Here is an 18,757-nt window from a genome sequence, read left to right as displayed (position 1 = left end):
ACCAATTTCAGGGAAATTGGCGGAAATGATGGTGCTCCTACGCAAGCAAGGAGTCACAATTATCCCATACTTGGACAATCTCCTAATAAGGGCGAGATCATAAGAGCAGTTGTTGAACAGCATGTCAATTTCGCTGAAGGTGTCACAGCAACTCGGATGGATTCTCAATATCCCGAAGTCACAGTTGGTTCCTATGATTCGTCTGCCCTTCTTGGGTATGATTCTGAATACGGACCAGAAATGGGTTTATCTTCCGATAGAGAAGGCCCAGGAACTAATGACTCTGGTAAAAAACCTATTAAAGCCAAAACAGGTGTCAGTGCATCACTGCACTCGGGTCCTGGGAAAGATGGTGGCATCTTACGGGGCCATTCCCTTCGGCAGGTTCCATGCGAGGACTTTCCAATGGGATCTACAGAACAAGTGGTCTGGATCACATCTACAGATGCATCAGTTAATCACCCTGTCCCCTACGGCCAGGGTGTCTCTCCTATGGTGGCTGCAGAGTGCTCACCTTCTGCAGGGTCGCAAGTTCGCCATCCAGGACTGGATTCTGGTAGCCACGGATGCGAGCCTCCGAGGTGGGGGAGCAGTCACACAGGGAAGAAACTTCAAAGGTCTTTGGGTCAAGTCAAAAAACTTGTATTCAAATCAACATCCTGGAGCTGAGGGCCATATACAACGCCCTTCGGCAAGCGGAAACATTGCTTCGCGACCTACCGGTTCTGATCCAGTCAGACAACATCACCGCAGTGGCTCATGTAATCCGCCAAAGCGGCACAAAGAGCAGAGTGGAAATGGCAGAAGCCACCTGGATTCTCCGCTGGGCGGAAAATCATGCAAGCGCATTTTCAGCAGTTCATTCCGGGAGTGGACAACTGAGAAGCAGACTTCCTCAGCAAACACGACCTGCATCCAAGAGAGGACTTCTTTAGGAAGCCTTCGCACAGATTGCAAGTCAGTGGGAACTGCCACAGATAGACATGATGGCGTCCCGCCTCAACAAGAAGCTACAGAGGTATTGCACCAGGTCAAGAGACCCTCAGGCAGTAGCTGTAGATGCCCTAGTGACACCGTGGGTGTTCCAGTCGGTCTATGTATATCCCCCTCTTCCTCTCATACCCAAGGTGTTGAGAATGGTAGGAGGGAAAGGAATGAGACAAATCCTCATTGTTCCAGATTGGCCACGAAGGACCTGGTATCTGGATCTGCAGGAAATGCTCACAGAAGATCAGTGGCTTCTTCCTCTAAGACAGGACCGGTTGCAACAGGGGCCATGTCTATTCCAAGACTTACCGCGGCTGCGTTGGACGGCATGGCGGTTGAACGCCGGATCCTAGCGGATAAGGGCATTCCGGATGAGGTCATTCCTACGCTAATAAATGCTAGGAAGGACATGACATCTAAACATTATCACCGTATATGGCGAAAATATGTTTCTTGGTGTGAGGCCAGGAATGCTCCTACGGAAGAATTCCATCTGGGCCGTTTCCTTCACTTCCTGCAAACTGGAGTGAATTTCGGCCTAAAATTAGGATCTATTAACGTTCAGATTTCGGCCTTATCCATTTTCTTTCAAAAGGAATTGGCCTCTCTCCCTGAAGTACAAACTTTTGTGAAGGGAGTACTGCATATACAGCCTCCTTTTGTACATCCGGTGACGCCTTGGGACCTTAACGTGGTGTTAAGTTTCATTAAGTCACACTGGTTTGAACCACTTAAAACGGTGGAGTTGAAAAATCTCACTTGGAAGGTGGTCATGTTATTAGCCTTGGCTTCGGCTAGGCGAGTGTCGGAATTAGCGGCTTTATCACATAAAAGCCCCTATCTGGTTTTCCATATGGATAGAGCAGAATTGCGGACCCGTCCTCAATTCCTGCCAAAAGTGTTTTCATCCTTCCATATGAACTATTGTGGTGCCTGTGGCTACGCGTGACTTGGAGGATTCCGAGTCCCTTGATGTGGTCAGGGCTTTGAAAATTTACGTGCCCAGATCGGCTACAGTCAGAAAAACAGAAGCACTGTTTGTCATGTATGCAACCAACAAGATTGGTGCCCCTGCTTCAAAGTAGACTATTGCTCGCTGGATCTGTAACACGATTCAGCAGGCGCATTTTACGGCGGGATTGCCGTTACCTAAATCAGTCAAGGCCCATTCCACTAGGAAGGTGGGCTCTTCTTGGTCGGCTGCCCGAGGGGTCTCGGCGCTACAGCTGTGCCAAGCTACTACTTGGTCGGGTTCAAACTCCTTTGCAAAGTTCTATAAGTTTGATACCCTGGCTGAGGAGGACCTCCTGTTTGCTCAATCGGTGCTGCAGAGTCATCCGCACTCTCCCGCCCGTTTGGGAGCTTTAATATAATCCCCGTGGTCCTTACGGAGTCCCCAGCATCCTCTAGGACGTAAGAGAAAATAAGATTTTAAACCTACCGGTAAATATTTTTCTCGTAGTCCGTAGAGGATGCTGGGCGCCCGTCCCAAGTGCGGACTACTTCTGCAAGACTTGTATATAGTTATTGATTAAATAAGGGTTATGTTATAGTCTCATCGGTCTTGGACTGATGCTATGTCGTTTTCATACTGTTAACTGGATAGTATATCACAAGTTATACGGTGTGATTGGTGTGGCTGGTATGAATCTTGCCCTTGGATTAACAAAAATCCTTTCCTCGTACTGTCCGTCTCCTCTGGGCACAGTTTCTCTAACTGAGGTCTGGAGGAGGGGCATAGAGGGAGGAGCCAGTGCACACCAGATCTAAAGTCTTTCTTAAAGTGCCCATGTCTCCTGCGGAGCCAGTCTATCCCCATGGTCCTTAAGGAGTCCCCAGCATCCTCTACGGACTACGAGAAAAAGATTTACCGGTAGGTTTAAAATCTTATTTTTTAACCCATGGATACCTACATGGACAGCAGATGACCGATCTTCACTGAATAATAGGTGAGCATATTGGTTTCTTTTTTACAGGTACACCAATGGATACTACTTGACAAGGAGACCGATGGGCTCCATGGGTCACTAGGTAGGTAAGTATGTGTGAGTGTGTAAGTGTGCATGTATGTGTAAATAAACTTACACTTTCACGGTGTGTGTGTGTGTGTGTGTGTGTGTGTTGTGTTTTTTATTTGGGTATTTCTTTCGTTGTGGAACTACAGGTACCAGCGGGTCCATTATTTCCCCGCAAGCTGGTACTTGTGGTTCTCCTAGTACCAGCAAGTGGGGGAGGCTTGCTGGGACTTACAGTTCCACAACAAAGGTCAATATTCTTTATTTTTACACAATTTTGGTTATCGGTCCCCCATCCACCGCCCAGTCTTGTGCTTCACCCCTGGCGCTTGGGTGCTCGGAGGGGGGGGAATCCTTGATTTAAGGGGTCCCACTCCCCCAGGGAACCCCGTCCAGGGGTGACTAGTTGGGGTGAGTGATGCTTTGGCCGCAGGGACCTATATAATAGTGTCCCCCGGCTGCGGCATCACCTCCCTGGCTAGAGGAGCCCGGTGCTGTTTTAAAAAATACGGGGGGCCCCTACTTCCTTTGTCGCCCATATTTTTGGAACCAGGACCGGTTCAAGAGTCCGGTACTGGTTGTTTAAATACGGGGAACCCCAAATCAATTTTTTCCCTGTATTTTTTCAACCAGGACTGTCTCAAAGAGCCCAAGGCTGGTTATGCTTTTGTGGGGGACCTGCACGTCGTTTTAAAAAATATATATTTTAACACTTTCTTTACTTTTACAACCAAAAGCATGCAAGGATCTCCGTGATCTGTGCATGCTCTCCAAAAATCGCCAGTTTAAACCTGGTCTATTATTCTGGCGATTTTTTGGTAATGTTTTGTGTGCATGTGAAAAAATTGCATCCTATTACATTTCTGATTTTCATTGTTTTCAATGGGAAAACATCTGGATGTGATTTTTTTTTCACTTGCCATTTTTGGTATACAGCATGTTCAAAACTTGCGATTTTGCATTTGCGATTTTCGGAAAACGTGCAAATATGCTGTAAAAATGGTTTTCCGAAATCGCACCCTGTTACATTTAGCCTCTGGTTATGATTATTGAAAACCTCAGCATATTGTTTCTCTATAGCACGCAAGCCATGAAATACGGAGTCTAACATTGAATGTATCGGCTAAACCTTATCCTAGCCCTGCTGAGCTGTGCACTATTGCCGGGGGTCGGCAATAGTGCTTTGATGGCTCTGCATATTCTCTAAATATCTAAAAATAATAACCACTCTACTGCTGCTGTAGGTGTCACAATAAAGAGAATATTGATCTCCAAGGGGAAGGTGCTGAGCTGACTCTTCTCTAAGCATCAATTGATAGAGAAACTAATGGAAAGCTTGAGCAAGGATACAGTGGAAGAGTTATTAAGGCAGCTGAGGCCAAATGCTTCAGCTATAGTATTGGAAAGCAGTTAGTACTGCTGGGAGACATTGTCCTTTGTGCCAATACTAAGCAACAGAAACCGATTAGGAAAAACATAGAAGTGGTCGTCTCTGTGCCTGCCAATTTGTTTAAATCACCTGTCCAACTTTTTTTTTTTTTTCCCATGTGTTTAAATCTCCTTCTTTCCCACTATTGTTTTTTTTGTGCTGTTTTTAAAAAAAAATGTTCTATTTGGTTTAAAAGTCACAGTGAGTATCATATGGTGGAATGAGGTGAGTGAGGAAGGGTTATGGTTGCAAGATTTGTCCGTTCTTAAATGAATGAGTGTTTAATGATTTGATTGGTTCTGGCACGGATTCCTTGGTACATCGAACCGTCACATATTTAAATAGAGAATCTTATATATCTGGAACCAACAGTCTGCATACACCCACCGTGATTTTGGTCATAGAAACATAGAATTTGACGGCAGACAAGAACCACTTGGCCCATCTAGTCTGCCCCCTTTTTTTATCCTTTAGGTAATCTCAACCCTTTTTGACCCTTAATTCTTTGTAAGGCTATTCATATGCCTATCCCATGCATGTTTAAATTACTCTACAGCAGTGATTTTCAACCTTTTTTTACTCGTGGCACACCGAACAATATTTTAAAATAGCCAAGGCACACCATCAGTTCCCCACAGAAAAAAACAATCACATTGCTCCCCACATAAATCATGTTGCTCCCCACATTAATAATTCACATTGTTCCCCCCCCCCCCCCCCCCCCCCCATAAATCCTTATTCTCCCCACATAAATTCTATTGAAATCCTATTGTTCCCCACAGGAGAAATAAAATAACAAATATTATCAGCTATCCTCCTCCCTGTCCCTCAGTGGCGGGGGTTGTTCATAGTGGAGTTCTGCGAATACTGAGCAGCGGGTGGGGGGCAGGTGTGGATGTGGGTGGGCAAGGAAAGCTGTGTATGCAGGCGGGAACTGAAAGATGTGTATGCAGGCGGGTGGGCTGGCTGGGTGGTGAGACACGGCCGTGACCTATGATATCACATCGTTTTCAAGGCATAGGTCATGGCCGGAGCATAACTGATCCTCTAAGAAGAGCCCGGCCAACAGTTCATTCTGAAGGTGCAGGAAGCTGCTCTGGCTCCGCGGCACACCTTGCAACTGGTGTGCCACGGCACACTGGTTGAAAAAGCCTGCTCTACAGTCTTGGCCTCTACCACGTCATTCAAAGCACAGAAAGGTTACAGTCCTTTCTGATTTGAACAATTGGCACATGTGCCCATATTTAATTGTTAACACCATTAAAAATTCATCCCTAGCCAGTCGACTGCGTAGGTTTTTCGTGGACTAAGTTGATATATTTCTCTAACGTCCTAGTGGATGCTGGGAACTCCGTAAGGACCATGGGGAATAGCGGGCTCCGAAGGAGGCTGGGCACTCTAGAAAGATTTATGACTACCTGGTGTGCACTGGCTCCTCCCACTATGACCCTCCTCCAAGCCTCAGTTAGATCTTGTGCCCGGCCGAGGTTGGATGCACACTAGGGGCTCTCCTGAGCCCTTAGAAAGAAAGTATAGATTTAGGTTTTTTATTTTCAGTGAGACCTGCTGGCAACAGGCTCACTGCAGCGAGGGACTAAGGGGAGAAGAAGCGAACTCGCCTGCTTGCAGCCGGATTGGGCTTCTTAGGCTACTGGACACCATTAGCTCCAGAGGGATCGACCGCAGGCCCAGTCCTTGGTGTTCGGTCCCGGAGCCGCGCCGCCGTCCCCCTTACAGAGCCAGAAGCAAGAAGAGGTCCGGAAAAACGGCGGCAGAAGACATCAGTCTTCACCAAGGTAGCGCACAGCACTGCAGCTGTGCGCCATTGCTCCTCATGCACACCACACACTCCGGTCACTGAGGGTGCAGGGCGCTGGGGGGGGGGGCGCCCTGAGCAGCAATATAAACACCTTGGCTGGCAAAAATACATCACATATAACCCCCAGGGCTATATGGATGTATATTAAACCCTGCCAGATTCCATAAAAATGCGGGAGAAAAGTCCGCGAAAAAGGGGCGGAGCCTATCTCCTCAGCACACTGGCGCCATTTTTCCCTCACAGCTCCGTTGGAGGGAAGCTCCCTGGCTCTCCCCTGCAGTCTACACTAAACAGAACAGGGTTAAAACAGAGAGGGGGGGCACTAAATTTAGGCGCAGTATAAATTATATAAAAGCAGCTATAGGGGACATAACTCAGTTAGTCCCTGCATTATATAGCGCTCTGGTGTGTGCTGGCATACTCTCACTCTGTCCCCCCAAAGGGCTTTTGTGGGTCCTGTCCTCATTGGAGCATTCCTTGTGTGTGTGCGGTGTGTCGGTACGGCTGTGTCGACATGTTTGATGAGGAGACTTATGTGGAGGCGGAGCAGATGCCGATAAATGAGATGTCGGCCCTGTGGGCCGACACCAGAGTGGATGGATAGGTGGAAGGTATTAACCGACAGTGTCAACTCCTTACATAAAAGGCTGGATGACGTAACCGCTATGGGACAGCCGGCTTCTCAGCCCGCGCCTGCCCAGGCGTCTCAAAGGCCATCAACGCTCCCTCAGATGGCAGACACAGATGTTGACACGGAGTCTGACTCCAGTGTCGACGAGGTTGAGACATATACACAATCCACTAGGAACATCCGTTACATGACCCCGGCAATATAAAATGTGTTACACATTTCTGACATTAACCCAAGTACCACTAAAAACAAAGGGTTTTATGTGTGGGGAGAAAAAGCAGGCAGTGTTTTGTTCCCCCATCAAATGAGTGAATGAAGTGTGAAAAAGCGTGGGTTTCCCCGATAAGAAACTGGTAATTTCTAACAAGTTACTGATGGCGTACCCTTTCCCGCCAGAGGATAAGTTACGCTGGGAGATATCCCCTAGGGTGGATAAGGCGCTCACACGTTTGTCAAGGTGGCACTGCCGTCTTAGGATACGGCCACTTTGAAGGTACCTGCTGATAAATAGCAGGAGGCTATCCTGAAGTCTGTAATTACACACTCTACTAGACTGAGACCTGCAGACTGCTGCAGCGTGGTCTGTACCCCTTTCAAACAGGGATACTATTTTGCGAACATAAGACGTCGTCTTATATATGAGGGATGCACAGAGGAATATTTTGCCGGCTGGCATCCTGAATTATTGCAATGTCCATTCTGTCAGGAGGGTATTGGAGACCCGACACTGGACAGGTGATGCTGACTTTAAAAGGCACATAGAGCCTTATAAGGGTGAGGAATTGGTTGGGGATGGTCTCTGGGACCTCGTATCCACAGCAACAGCTGGGATGAAAATATTTTACCTCAGGTTTCCTCACAGCCTAAGAAACGCACTGTATTATCAGGTACAGTCCTTTCGGCTTCAAAAAAGCAGGCGGGTCAAACGAGGGAAGAGGGAAAAAGCTGCACCAGCAGCCAGTTCCCAGAATCAAAATTCTTCCCCTGCTTCCTCTGAGTCCACCGCATGACGCGGGGGCTCCACAGGCGTAGCCAGGTACGGTGGGGGGCCGCCTCAAAAATTTCAGCGATCAGTGGGCTCGCTCACAGGTGGATCCCTGGATCCTTCAAGTAGTATCTCAGGGGTACGAGCTGGAAGTCGAGGCGTCTCCCCCCCGCCGTTTACTCAAATCTGCCTTGCCGACAACTCCCTCAGGCAGGGAGGCTGTGCTAGAGGCAATTCACAAGCTGTATTCCCAGCAGGTGATAGTCAAGGTGCCCCTACTTCAACAAGGACGGGGTTACTATTCCACACTGTTTGTGGTACCGAAACCAGCCGGTTCGGTGAGACCCATTTTAAAATGGAAATCCTTGAACACTTACATAACAAAGTTCAAGATGGAATCGCTCAGGGCGGTTTTTGCAAGCCTGGACGAGGGGGATTACATGGTATCCCTGGACATCAAGGATGCTTACCTGCATGTCCCTATTTATCTTCCTCACCAGGAGTACCTCAGATTGTGGTACAGGATTGCCATTACCAATTCCAGACACTACCGTTTGGCCTGTCCACGGCACCGAGGGTGTTTACCAAGGTAATGGCAGAAATGATGATACTCCTTCAAAAAAAAAAAAAAAAAAAAAGGCAGTTTTTATTTATCCCATACTTGGACGATCTCCTTATAAAGGCAAGGTCCAGGGAGCAGTTATTGGTCGGAGTAGCACTATCGCAGGAGGTGCTACAACAGCATGGCTGGATTCTGAACATTCCAAAGTCACAGCTGGTTCCTTCCACTCGCTTACTGTTCCTGGGGATGATTTTGGACACAGAACAGAAAAAAGTGTTTCTCCCGCAGGAGAAAGCCAAGGAGCTGTCATCTCTAGTCAGAGACCTCCTAAAACCAAAAAGGGTATCGGTGCATCGTTGCACACGAGTCCTGGGAAAAATGGTGGCTTCATACGAAGCAATTCCATTCGGCAGGTTCCATGCGAGGACCTTCCAGTGAGACCTCTTAGATAAGTGGTCGGGATCGCATCTTCAAATGCATCAAATGATAACCCTGTCTCCAAGGACCAGGGTGTCTCTACTGTGGTGGATGCAGGGTGCTCATCTTCTAGAGGGCCGCAGTTTCAGCATACAGGACTGGGTCCTGGTGACCACGGATGCCAGCCTTCAAGGCTGGGGAGCAGTCACACAGGGAAGAAACTTCCAGGGCCTATGGTCAAGTCAGGAGACTTCCCTACATATAAATTCTGGAACTGAGGGCCATTTACAATGCCCTAAGTCAGGCAAGACCCCTGCTTCAAAACCAGCCGGTACTGATACAGTCAGACAACATCACGGCAGTCGCCCATGTGACCCGACAGGGCGGCACAAGAAGCAGGATGGCAATGGCAGAAGCCACAAGGATTCTCCGATGGGCGGAAAATCACGTACTAGCACTGTCAGCAGTGTTCATTCCGGGAGTGGACAACTGGGAAGCAGACTTCCTCAGCAGACACGACCTACACCCGGGAGAGTGGGGACTTCATCCAGAAGTCTTCCTGCTGTTGGTAAACCGTTGGGAAAGGCCACAGGTGGACATGATGGCGTCCCGCCTCAACAAAAAGCTAAAGAGATATTGCGCCAGGTCAAGGGACCCTCAGGCGATAGCTGTGGACGCTCTAGTGACACCGTGGGTGTACCAGTCGGTTTATGTGTTCCCTACTCTGCCTCTCATACCAAAGGTACTGAGAATAATAAGATGGCGAGGAGTAAGAACGATACTCGTGGTTCCGAATTGGCCAAGAAGGGCTTGGTACCCGGAACTTCAGGAAATGATATCAGAGGACCCATGGCCTCTGCCGCTCAGACAGGACCTGCTTCAGCAGGGGCCCTGTCTGTTCCAAGACTTACCGCGGCTGCGTTTGACGGCATGGCGATTGAGCGCCGGATCCTGAAGGAAAAGGGTATTCCGGAAGAAGTCATTCCTGCGCTTATTAAAGCCAGGAAAGATGTTACGGCAAAGCATTATCACCGCATGTGGCGGAAATATGTTGCATGGTGCGAGGCCAAAAAGGCCCCAACAGAGGAATTTCCACTAGGTCGATTTCTACATTTCCTGCAAGCAGGAGTGAATATGGGCCTAAGTCTAGGCTCCATTAAAGTACAGATCTCGGCTCTGTCGATTTTCTTTAAAAAAAAAAAAAAAATTAGCTTCAGTACCTGAAGTTCAGACATTGTGAAAGGAGTGCTGCATATTCAGCCCCCGTTTGTGCCCCCTGTGGCACCTTGGGATCTCAACGTGGTGTTGAGTTTTCTTAAAATCACATTGGTTTGAGCCACTAAAAACCGTGGATCTAAAATATCTCACGTGGAAAGTGGTCATGTTATTGGCCTTGGCTTCAGCCAGGCGAGTGTCAGAATTGGCGGCTTTATCATGTAAAAGCCCTTATCTGATTTTCCATATGGATAGGGCAGAATTGAGGACTCGTCCCCAATTTCTTCCTAAGGTGGTGTCAGCGTTTCACCTGAACCAGCCTATTGTGGTGCCGGCGGCTACTAGTGAATTGGAGGACTCCAAGTTGCTAGACGTTGTCAGGGCCCTGAAAATATATGTTTCCAGGACGGCTGGAGTCAGAAACTCTGACTCGCTGTTTATCCTGTATGCACCCAACAAGCTGGGTGCTCCTGCTTCTAAGCAGTCTATTGCTCGCTGGATTTGTAGTACAATTCAGCTTGCACATTCTGTGGCAGGCATACCACAGCCAAAATCTGTAAATGCCCATTCCACAAGGAAGGTGGGCTCTTCTTGGGCGGCTGCCCGAGGGGTCTCGGCTTTACAACTTTGCCGAGCAGCTACTTGGTCAGGGGCAAACACGTTTGCTAAATTCTGCAAATTTGATACCCTGGCTGAGGAGGACCTGGAGTTCTCTCATTCGGTGCTACAGAGTCATCCGCACTCTCCCGCCCGTTTGGGAGCTTTGGTATAATCCCCATGGTCCTTACGGAGTTCCCAGCATCCACTAGGACGTTAGAGAAAATAAGAATTTACTCACCGGTAATTCTATTTCTTGTAGTCCGTAGTGGATGCTGGGCGCCCATCCCAAGTGCGGATTGTCTGCAATACTTGTAAATAGTTATTGTTAACTAAAGGGTTATTGTTGAGCCATCTGTTGAGAGGCTCAGTTGTTTTCATACTGTCAAACTGGATATAGTATCACGAGTTGTACGGTGTGATTGGTGTGGCTGGTAAGAGTCTTACCCGGGATTCTAAATCCTTCCTTATTATGTCTGCTCGTCCGGGCACAGTGTCCTAACTGAGGCTTGGAGGAGGGTCATAGTGGGAGGAGCCAGTGCACACCAGGTAGTCATAAATCTTTCTAGAGTGCCCAGCCTCCTTCGGAGCCCGCTATTCCCCACGGTCCTTACGGAGTTCCCAGCATCCACTACGGACTACGAGAAATAGAATTACCGGTGAGTAAATTCTTATTTTTTTCTCTAGCTGCACATATGTGGCAGTGATTGAACATGGCTGCGGAGAAGCATTTGGGATTAAGTGGAAATATCTGCTCATTCCATCAGCAGTATATGATGCAGATGGGATATTTTTGATAAGATTTAATCTGTGGACGGAATATGCGTGTTAATTTTTGAAAGCACTTTCTATGCTTCGGCATATTCCATGGTGTCATTCAGTCTTTCAGAAAGAGTGCTTAATTGACGTCATCAATAAACATTTGTTTATATGGCATCCATATGGAACATACTAATTATGTGGTGGGCATATATTGTTACAGATACCAAATTATTCAAGTCTGCCACCCCAACTGATAGCTCGAGTTTAATAGTCCTACTGAAAGTAGAAACAGAGAATTTGATGGCAGATAAGAACCACTTGGCCCATCTGGTCTGCCCTAAACACATGTTACGTACACGCTAGGGTTAATATTTTTGGGACGGGAGCCAATTAACCTACCTGTATATTTTTGGATCATCGGAGGAAACCAATGCAAGCACGGGGAGAATATACAAACTCCAAATAGTTAGTGGGCCATGGTGGGATCGAACCCATGACCTCAGTGCTGCAAGGCAGTAACACTACGATTCCTAAAAATAGAAAGTATTATTGAGACACAGGAAGCCTTGACTTACTATAGCTTGTAAGCGTGCGAGCAGTGCCCTCTTAACACTTTGTCTTGTTATATTACTGCTCAGGAACTTGAGCGATATGCAGTACGCTGGCGCTATAACAATAATTGCTCCATTTTAATTCCATCACTGTCCTTTATTTCTAAAGTAGCAAATATTCCCACATCTTTTCAGTCTGTGAGCTCCTTGAAGCAGTGTCACTATGGACCATAGCATCATCCTTGTATACCTAGGAGATGTGTACGGGATTTTCAAACAATTCTAACTTGCTAGTGTATCCATGACCTACACACAGTGAAGGCAGACATTTTGTAGACCTCCAATATTCAGCTTATCAGTTCATTATGAACTAGTGATTCTGCATACAAAATGGCTGCTACTGTGGCGGTATCACGTACACCACAGACATACAATTTTTAGGTATTTACACTCATTGAATACACAAATACACAGTCTCTATTTAGAAGTGACTTTATTTAGTTTGGATGTTTATTTTTATGTTTAGAGCAAATTATATAATTATAATGAAATTTGGAACATTGGCACCCAGTTTCCTGAGCTATGCAATGTGTTCTAGATACAGTATGTTCCCCCTCTACTAGAGGAATGTAAGGGCGGTTTTCATTGGTGAATATGGATGCCAGAATATGAAAAGATCTGTCCACTAGGAACATGGCAGTACTGTCTGAATGAAACCTTTGACTCCTTGCAGTTCAAAAAGACCTTCATGCCTTTTGTAATACACAGTAGAGTATGGATGCAGATGAGGCCTTTGTTGGTGCCATGTACCTTATCCATTACCCTTAGGCTGACTGTGAGCAGGAGAAGGGGGAATGCATTGAAAAGGCCCATGACAGAGCCTGCTGTTAGCATGAACTCTGTGTGAACCAGGACTAACAGCAGGTTCCCTGCATGTGCTTCAGGGGAACATTTGGTGAAGAACACTGGAAAACCTCTAAAAATCGCATGAAGCCATAGGGAGCGACACATTTTCCACCAGATTCATATGATAATCCTCCCATCTCTGGCTGTGAAATGATTGCACTGATTTTACAATATGCTTATGTTCTTCTACATTTTTTTTACAAAAAGACTCAGTGTTATAGATCTACCTATTTGCCTGCTAAGTGGAGTCCCTTGAGTGCCGCCCAAATCTTCTGCTGTATCTACGGTAATCTACCTGGGGGAGCACCTGGGCCTGAGTGTGAGTGCCGGCCACTAAGGGTAGTATTTGCATTCACTTGGTATGTTCTCACTGGGTCCACATGTGTTTCCTATCAGTGTTCCTTTTCTTCCCACTGTCCAAAACATCCTGCTACATTAATTGTCTTCAGACTAAAATTGTTCACTTATGCGATTGACAGTGCTGCATAATATACTATATATAGATAGATATAGCCAGTGTGTGGATCTGAGTGACTTTGACAAGGGCCTGCATTTTATAGTGGCCTCAGAACAGGGCTGGAATTTAATAGTTGTCACTCCTAGGCACTGGTGTTTTGGCTAGCAGTCACACATTCTTTTTTTTTTTTGTACGGGGGTCACTAGAATATTAGTTGTATTATATATTGTTATAGATACTCCCTGTATTGTATAACAATCATTTAATCGCTGTCTGTATTATATAGAAGTCACTAGAATGCTCTCCGTTGTCTTTTATTAGGATGCACCAGAGTGCTTTCTGTGTTTTGTAGAAGTTATTAGGAAGCTCTCTGTATAAGTCACTAGAATGTTCTGTATTATGACGTTTAAGATGCTTTCTGTATTGTACGAAAGGTCACTAGGATGCTCTTTGTATTGTACGAAAGGTCACTAGGATGCTCTCCGTATTCTATGTTGTTACTAGAAGGCTCTCTGTATTATGTATTGTTTTTAGGATGCTCCCTGTATTTGTTTAGTAGTTACTAGAATACTCTGACTTGTATAATGGTCACAAGATGCTGTTTATATTGTAGAAAGACGTATTATCTAAATGTACTACAATGACCTGCGTTTTATTTAGCAGTCCCTAAAATAGTCTCTGCAATGAATACTAGCCAGATAAGTGTGTTGTATTTGGTTATAGCTCTTTGACATAACTTCACACAGTTCATATTTTCATATAAATAAATCCACAGCCACATTAGGTAAACCATGTGTTCACTACTGTATGCCCATATATACATTGCGGTGCACAGTTGAAGGGCCTTACAGAACACTTACTTTTGTGTGACCACCAGGCATGTCCCCCTCTTCCTGTGTGTGCACAGTCGGAGCTCATTGATGCCAAAAGTTATCCAATAGCTTAAGTCCCAAATGACAAAATGTTATTCAATTGTGCAGCCTGCATTACCACAGTTATCTTGTTGCACAGGGGTGGGATCTGCAGGGGGGTCGTGGACCCCCAAGAGGGAGAAAAGATGTTGGTATGCCGGCGGTTGGGATTCCGGCGCCGGTATGGTGGTCACCGGGAGCCCGGACGGTGGCAACCTGAAGACCACCCTATCCGTTTGTGGCCATCCTAATATATGATGAGAGCTCTAATATTTTGTGTCTCAAGTTACCAGGAACTGTGTTGAGTTCCTGGAGTGTGATGAGAATGTGATATAAGTGTGCTCACTGTTCTTGGTAATAATGAGGGGTGTGACGCAAGCTGCACAGCAACAGACCACAACGCTCAGCATCTACCAGACATGTTGTTAGGATCCTATTCTGTATATTATATTAATTAATGTACCATACTTATAATTGTGTTTTAATGTAAAAGATTGCTAGAATAAGATAATGAATCATACTACAGTGCTTCAGCTTTAGGAATAGACTTAGGGGTCTATTCATGAAGCAGTGAAAACAGTGGAGTAGTTGCCCATGGTAACACTTAGAAAATGCATTCTATAAAATGATACGTGGCAGCTGATTGGTTGCCATGGGCAACTTCTCCACTGGCTTACTTCTCCACACTTTTCACTGCTTCATGAACGGACCCTCAGTAACACGTCTATCTGCAGTGAGTTCTCTTGACTAAGGGCACACATTAACTTCTGATACTCCAGGCATTGCAACTTTGAGGTCCCAAACAGTAAATTATATGTTGGCTGTTTCACTCATTTGTCAGAATTGCCCATAGTGTATAGCGTAGTTTTGCATGACTAGAGTAGATTGGAAGAACTAAACCCTACCCTTACCAAGCTGCATTGAGTGTACAATCAGTGTACATCTTATCCTTTTTTTGTTCCATAGGCAAAGTTCCTTTTATCCATGTTGGGAATCAAGTAATATCAGAACTGGGACCAATAGTCCAATTTGTGAAAGCCAAGGTAAGTGTTCTAGTAATAGACTTATTCATGACAAAAGCTCTGTGGCTGTAAGCTATGCACACTAATTATTCATTGCACCCTGATATACCTGGTGCCTCGAAGCCTGCATTCTTCCATGTATGGGGTTATTTCATTATATGGTGCAAAGAGCACTAACGCGCTTTTTTTTTTTAACCATATGCAGTACACCTATTTTGTTCTTTATCCTCCTTCCAGGCTCTCCCAGAGAGGAGGACTGGGTGGGAAGTGTAAGATACATTGCACCAAAAATAATGTTATCATAGTCCATTGCGCTCTGCCGTGTTATGTGCACCTGGACCGCAGAGTACGGGCACCACGAGGACAAGATTCTCTGCGAATTGTGTCCTCAAGCCCCTATACCGCTCACTTCACTGTGGGCGAGACTTGGGAGGCTGGTTTACTCTCCCAGGAGTGTGAGAGAAGGAGAGTAGGTAATTGTGGAGAGAGATAAAGTACCTACCAATAGGCTCTTAGCTGTCCTTTTTCAAATACAGCCTGTAAAATAACAGAAGCTGATTGGTTGGTACTTTATCTCTACTTTCTCTCTCCAAGATTAGAGAAATCTTCCCATGTGTTTTAACGTTTAGGCCCCTTGATAATGAAATGTGTTCTATTTCCAAGTTGCTGCGTTAGTGTCCATTCAATTTGTGGACCTTTTACATGTTGAGAGTACTGGCCCTTTGTTGGACAACAGTCTCATAGAAGAGTGATAGTGCTGGGCATGTATGAACATGTGATATGAAATGCAGCATAACTATTCACAAGGACCTAATGGAGACACTTCATTACTGATGTTAATGAGAGGCTGGTTTCCCAGGGATTATAGTTTTATCAATGTTTTTTTTTTTTTTTTTTTTTACAGAAATGTTTTTATTGAAAGCGTTTTGGTGTACATTACAGATTTTCAAATCGTTCAATATACATACATAGCAATCAGACATATACATCTATCCAATCTACAATAACATTAATTAAATAATATTACATTAAACAAGAAGAAAATTAAACTTAAGTATAAATAAGAATAAAATAATACTAATAACAGAAAAGGAGGGGAAAAAAAAGGGGGGGGGGTGTAGAGGATTTAGAGGATACGCGCGTGACCCCAAAAAATAATCTTCGTCTGTAAAGTCGCTCAGAGAAGAAAGGAGTGTAAGATCCACCTCACAAGGATATACTGTATGATATAGCGAGAGAAGAAATAGACGTCAGGTATGTAGAAAGAAGCAGTCTGGTCTTTCTCATTTCACACAGTATTTGAAGCAATATGCGTATTATAATAAGTTGACCGGGCTAACCATTATGTCAGAGGGGAGGAAATGGCCATGGAGTATTTAACCCCAATTGTTTCCATTTCGTAGCTTCGTTGGACATATGATATAATCTTTGGAAGATCAGTCCGTTTCCAATATTGAGCCAGTATAGCCGGTGTTGCAATTAATATATGACCTATAACATATTTATTAGCATCTTGCACTAAGGGGGGAAAACGGTGTAGAAACACAATCTCAGGAAGGAACGGGAAGGAGACCTCTGTAACTTGTTTTATCAAATCAAAGACCTCTTTCCATAATATAGTAATATACGGGCATGACCAAAATATATGTATCAATGTGCCCTCCAAGCCACATAATCGCCAGCAAAACCTGGAATAATCAGGGCAAATTTTATGTAACTTAGTCGGTGTATGGTATAAATTATGTATTAATTTGAACATCATTTCGGAATGATTGATGCATCTAGACATTTCTCTAACGTCCTAGTGGATGCTGGGGACTCCGTAAGGACCATGGGGAATAGCGGCTCCGCAGGAGACTGGGCATAGCTAAGAAAGAATTAGGACTACCTGGTGTGCACTGGCTCCTCCCACTATGACCCTCCTCCAGACTTCAGTTAGAATCCTGTGCCCAGCCGAGCTGGATGCACACTAGGGGCTCTCCTGAGCTCCTAGAAAGAAAGTATATGTTAGGTTTTTTATTTTACAGTGAGATCTGCTGGCAACAGACTCACTGCAGCGAGGGACTAAGGGGAGAAGAAGCGAACCTACCTAACTGGTGGGTAGCTTGGGCTTCTTAGGCTACTGGACACCATTAGCTCCAGAGGGATCGACCGCATGGAACCGGCCATTGGTGTTCGGTCCCGGAGCCGCGCCGCCGGCCCCCTTACAGAGCCAGAAGCAAGAAGAATCCGGAAAATCGGCGGCAGAAGACATCAGTCTTCACCAAGGTAGCGCACAGCACTGCAGCTGTGCGCCATTGCTCCTCATACACACTTCACACTCCGGTCACTGAGGGTGCAGGGCGCTGGGGGGGGCGCCCTGAGAAGCAATAAATACACCTTGGCTGGCAAATATATCACAATATATAGCCCCAGAGGCTATATATGTGATAAATACCCCTGCCAGAATCCATAAAAAAGCGGGAGAAAAGTCCGCGAAAAAGGGGCGGAGCTATTTCCCTCTGCACACTGGCGCCATTTTTCCCTCACAGTTCCGCTGGAAGGAAGCTCCCTGACTCTCCCCTGCAGTCTACACTACAGAAAAGGGTAAAAAAGAGAGGGGGGGCACTAAATTTAGGCGCAAAATACATATATAGCCGCTATAGGGGATATAATTTAGTTAATCCCTGTATTATATAGCGCTCTGGTGTGTGCTGGCATACTCTCTCTCTGTCTCCCCAAAGGGCTTTGTTGGGGTCCTGTCTTCTGTCAGAGCATTCCCTGTGTGTGTGCGGTGTGTCGGTACGGCTGTGTCGACATGTTTGATGAGGAGACTTATGTGGAGGAGGAGCAGGTGCCTATAAATGTGTTGTCACCCCCTGCGGGGCAGACACCGGAGTGGATGGACTTGTGGAAGGAATTACGCGAAAGTGTCGACTCCTTACATAAAAAATTTGACGACATGCCAAATGTGGGGCAGCCGGCTTCTCAGTCCGTGCCTGCCCAGACGTCTCAAAAGTCATCAGGGGCTCTAAAACGCCCGCTACCTCAGGTTACAGACACAGATGTCGACACGGATACTGATACCAGTGTCGACGACGAAGAGACTAATGTAATGTCCAATAGGGCCACTCGTTATATGATTGAGGCAATGAAAAATGTTTTACACATTTCTGAGGTGACCCCAGGTACCACAAAAAAGGGTATTATGTTTGGGGAGAAAAAACTACCAGTAGTTTTTCCCCCTTCTGAAGAATTAAATGATGTGTGTGAACTAGCGTGGGCTTCCCCTGATAAAAATTTTTGTAATTTCAAAAAAATTACTAATGGCGTACCCTTTCCCGCCAGAGGATAGGTCACGTTGGGAAACACCCCCTAAGGTGGATAAAGCACTTACGCGCTTATCAAAAAAGGTGGCACTGCCGTCCCAAGATACGGCCGCCCTAAAGGAACCTGCTGACAGAAAGCAAAGAGGCTCTCCAAAAAGCTATATATACACACACTGGTATTAT

The 18,757-nt window shown here is 45.8% G+C and overlaps 1 protein-coding gene across 2 annotated transcripts in view; it reads left to right on the top strand.

Moving 5' to 3' along the window:
• The window catches only part of MTX2 (metaxin 2), a 202,762-nt gene that overhangs the window by 111,947 nt on the left and 72,058 nt on the right, over positions 1 to 18,757 (top strand). For both annotated transcript variants that reach the window (XM_063933397.1, XM_063933398.1), the window contains one exon: positions 15,211 to 15,287. In XM_063933397.1, the coding sequence (XP_063789467.1) occupies positions 15,211 to 15,287 (77 nt within the window). The remainder of the gene's footprint in view (positions 1 to 15,210; positions 15,288 to 18,757) is intronic.

Source organism: Pseudophryne corroboree, chromosome 7 (assembly GCF_028390025.1).
Source record: "Pseudophryne corroboree isolate aPseCor3 chromosome 7, aPseCor3.hap2, whole genome shotgun sequence".
In the NCBI taxonomy this organism is placed as follows: domain Eukaryota; kingdom Metazoa; phylum Chordata; class Amphibia; order Anura; family Myobatrachidae; genus Pseudophryne; species Pseudophryne corroboree.
Note: the sequence above shows the minus strand (reverse complement) of the source record. Positions and strands in the feature narration are given on the sequence as shown.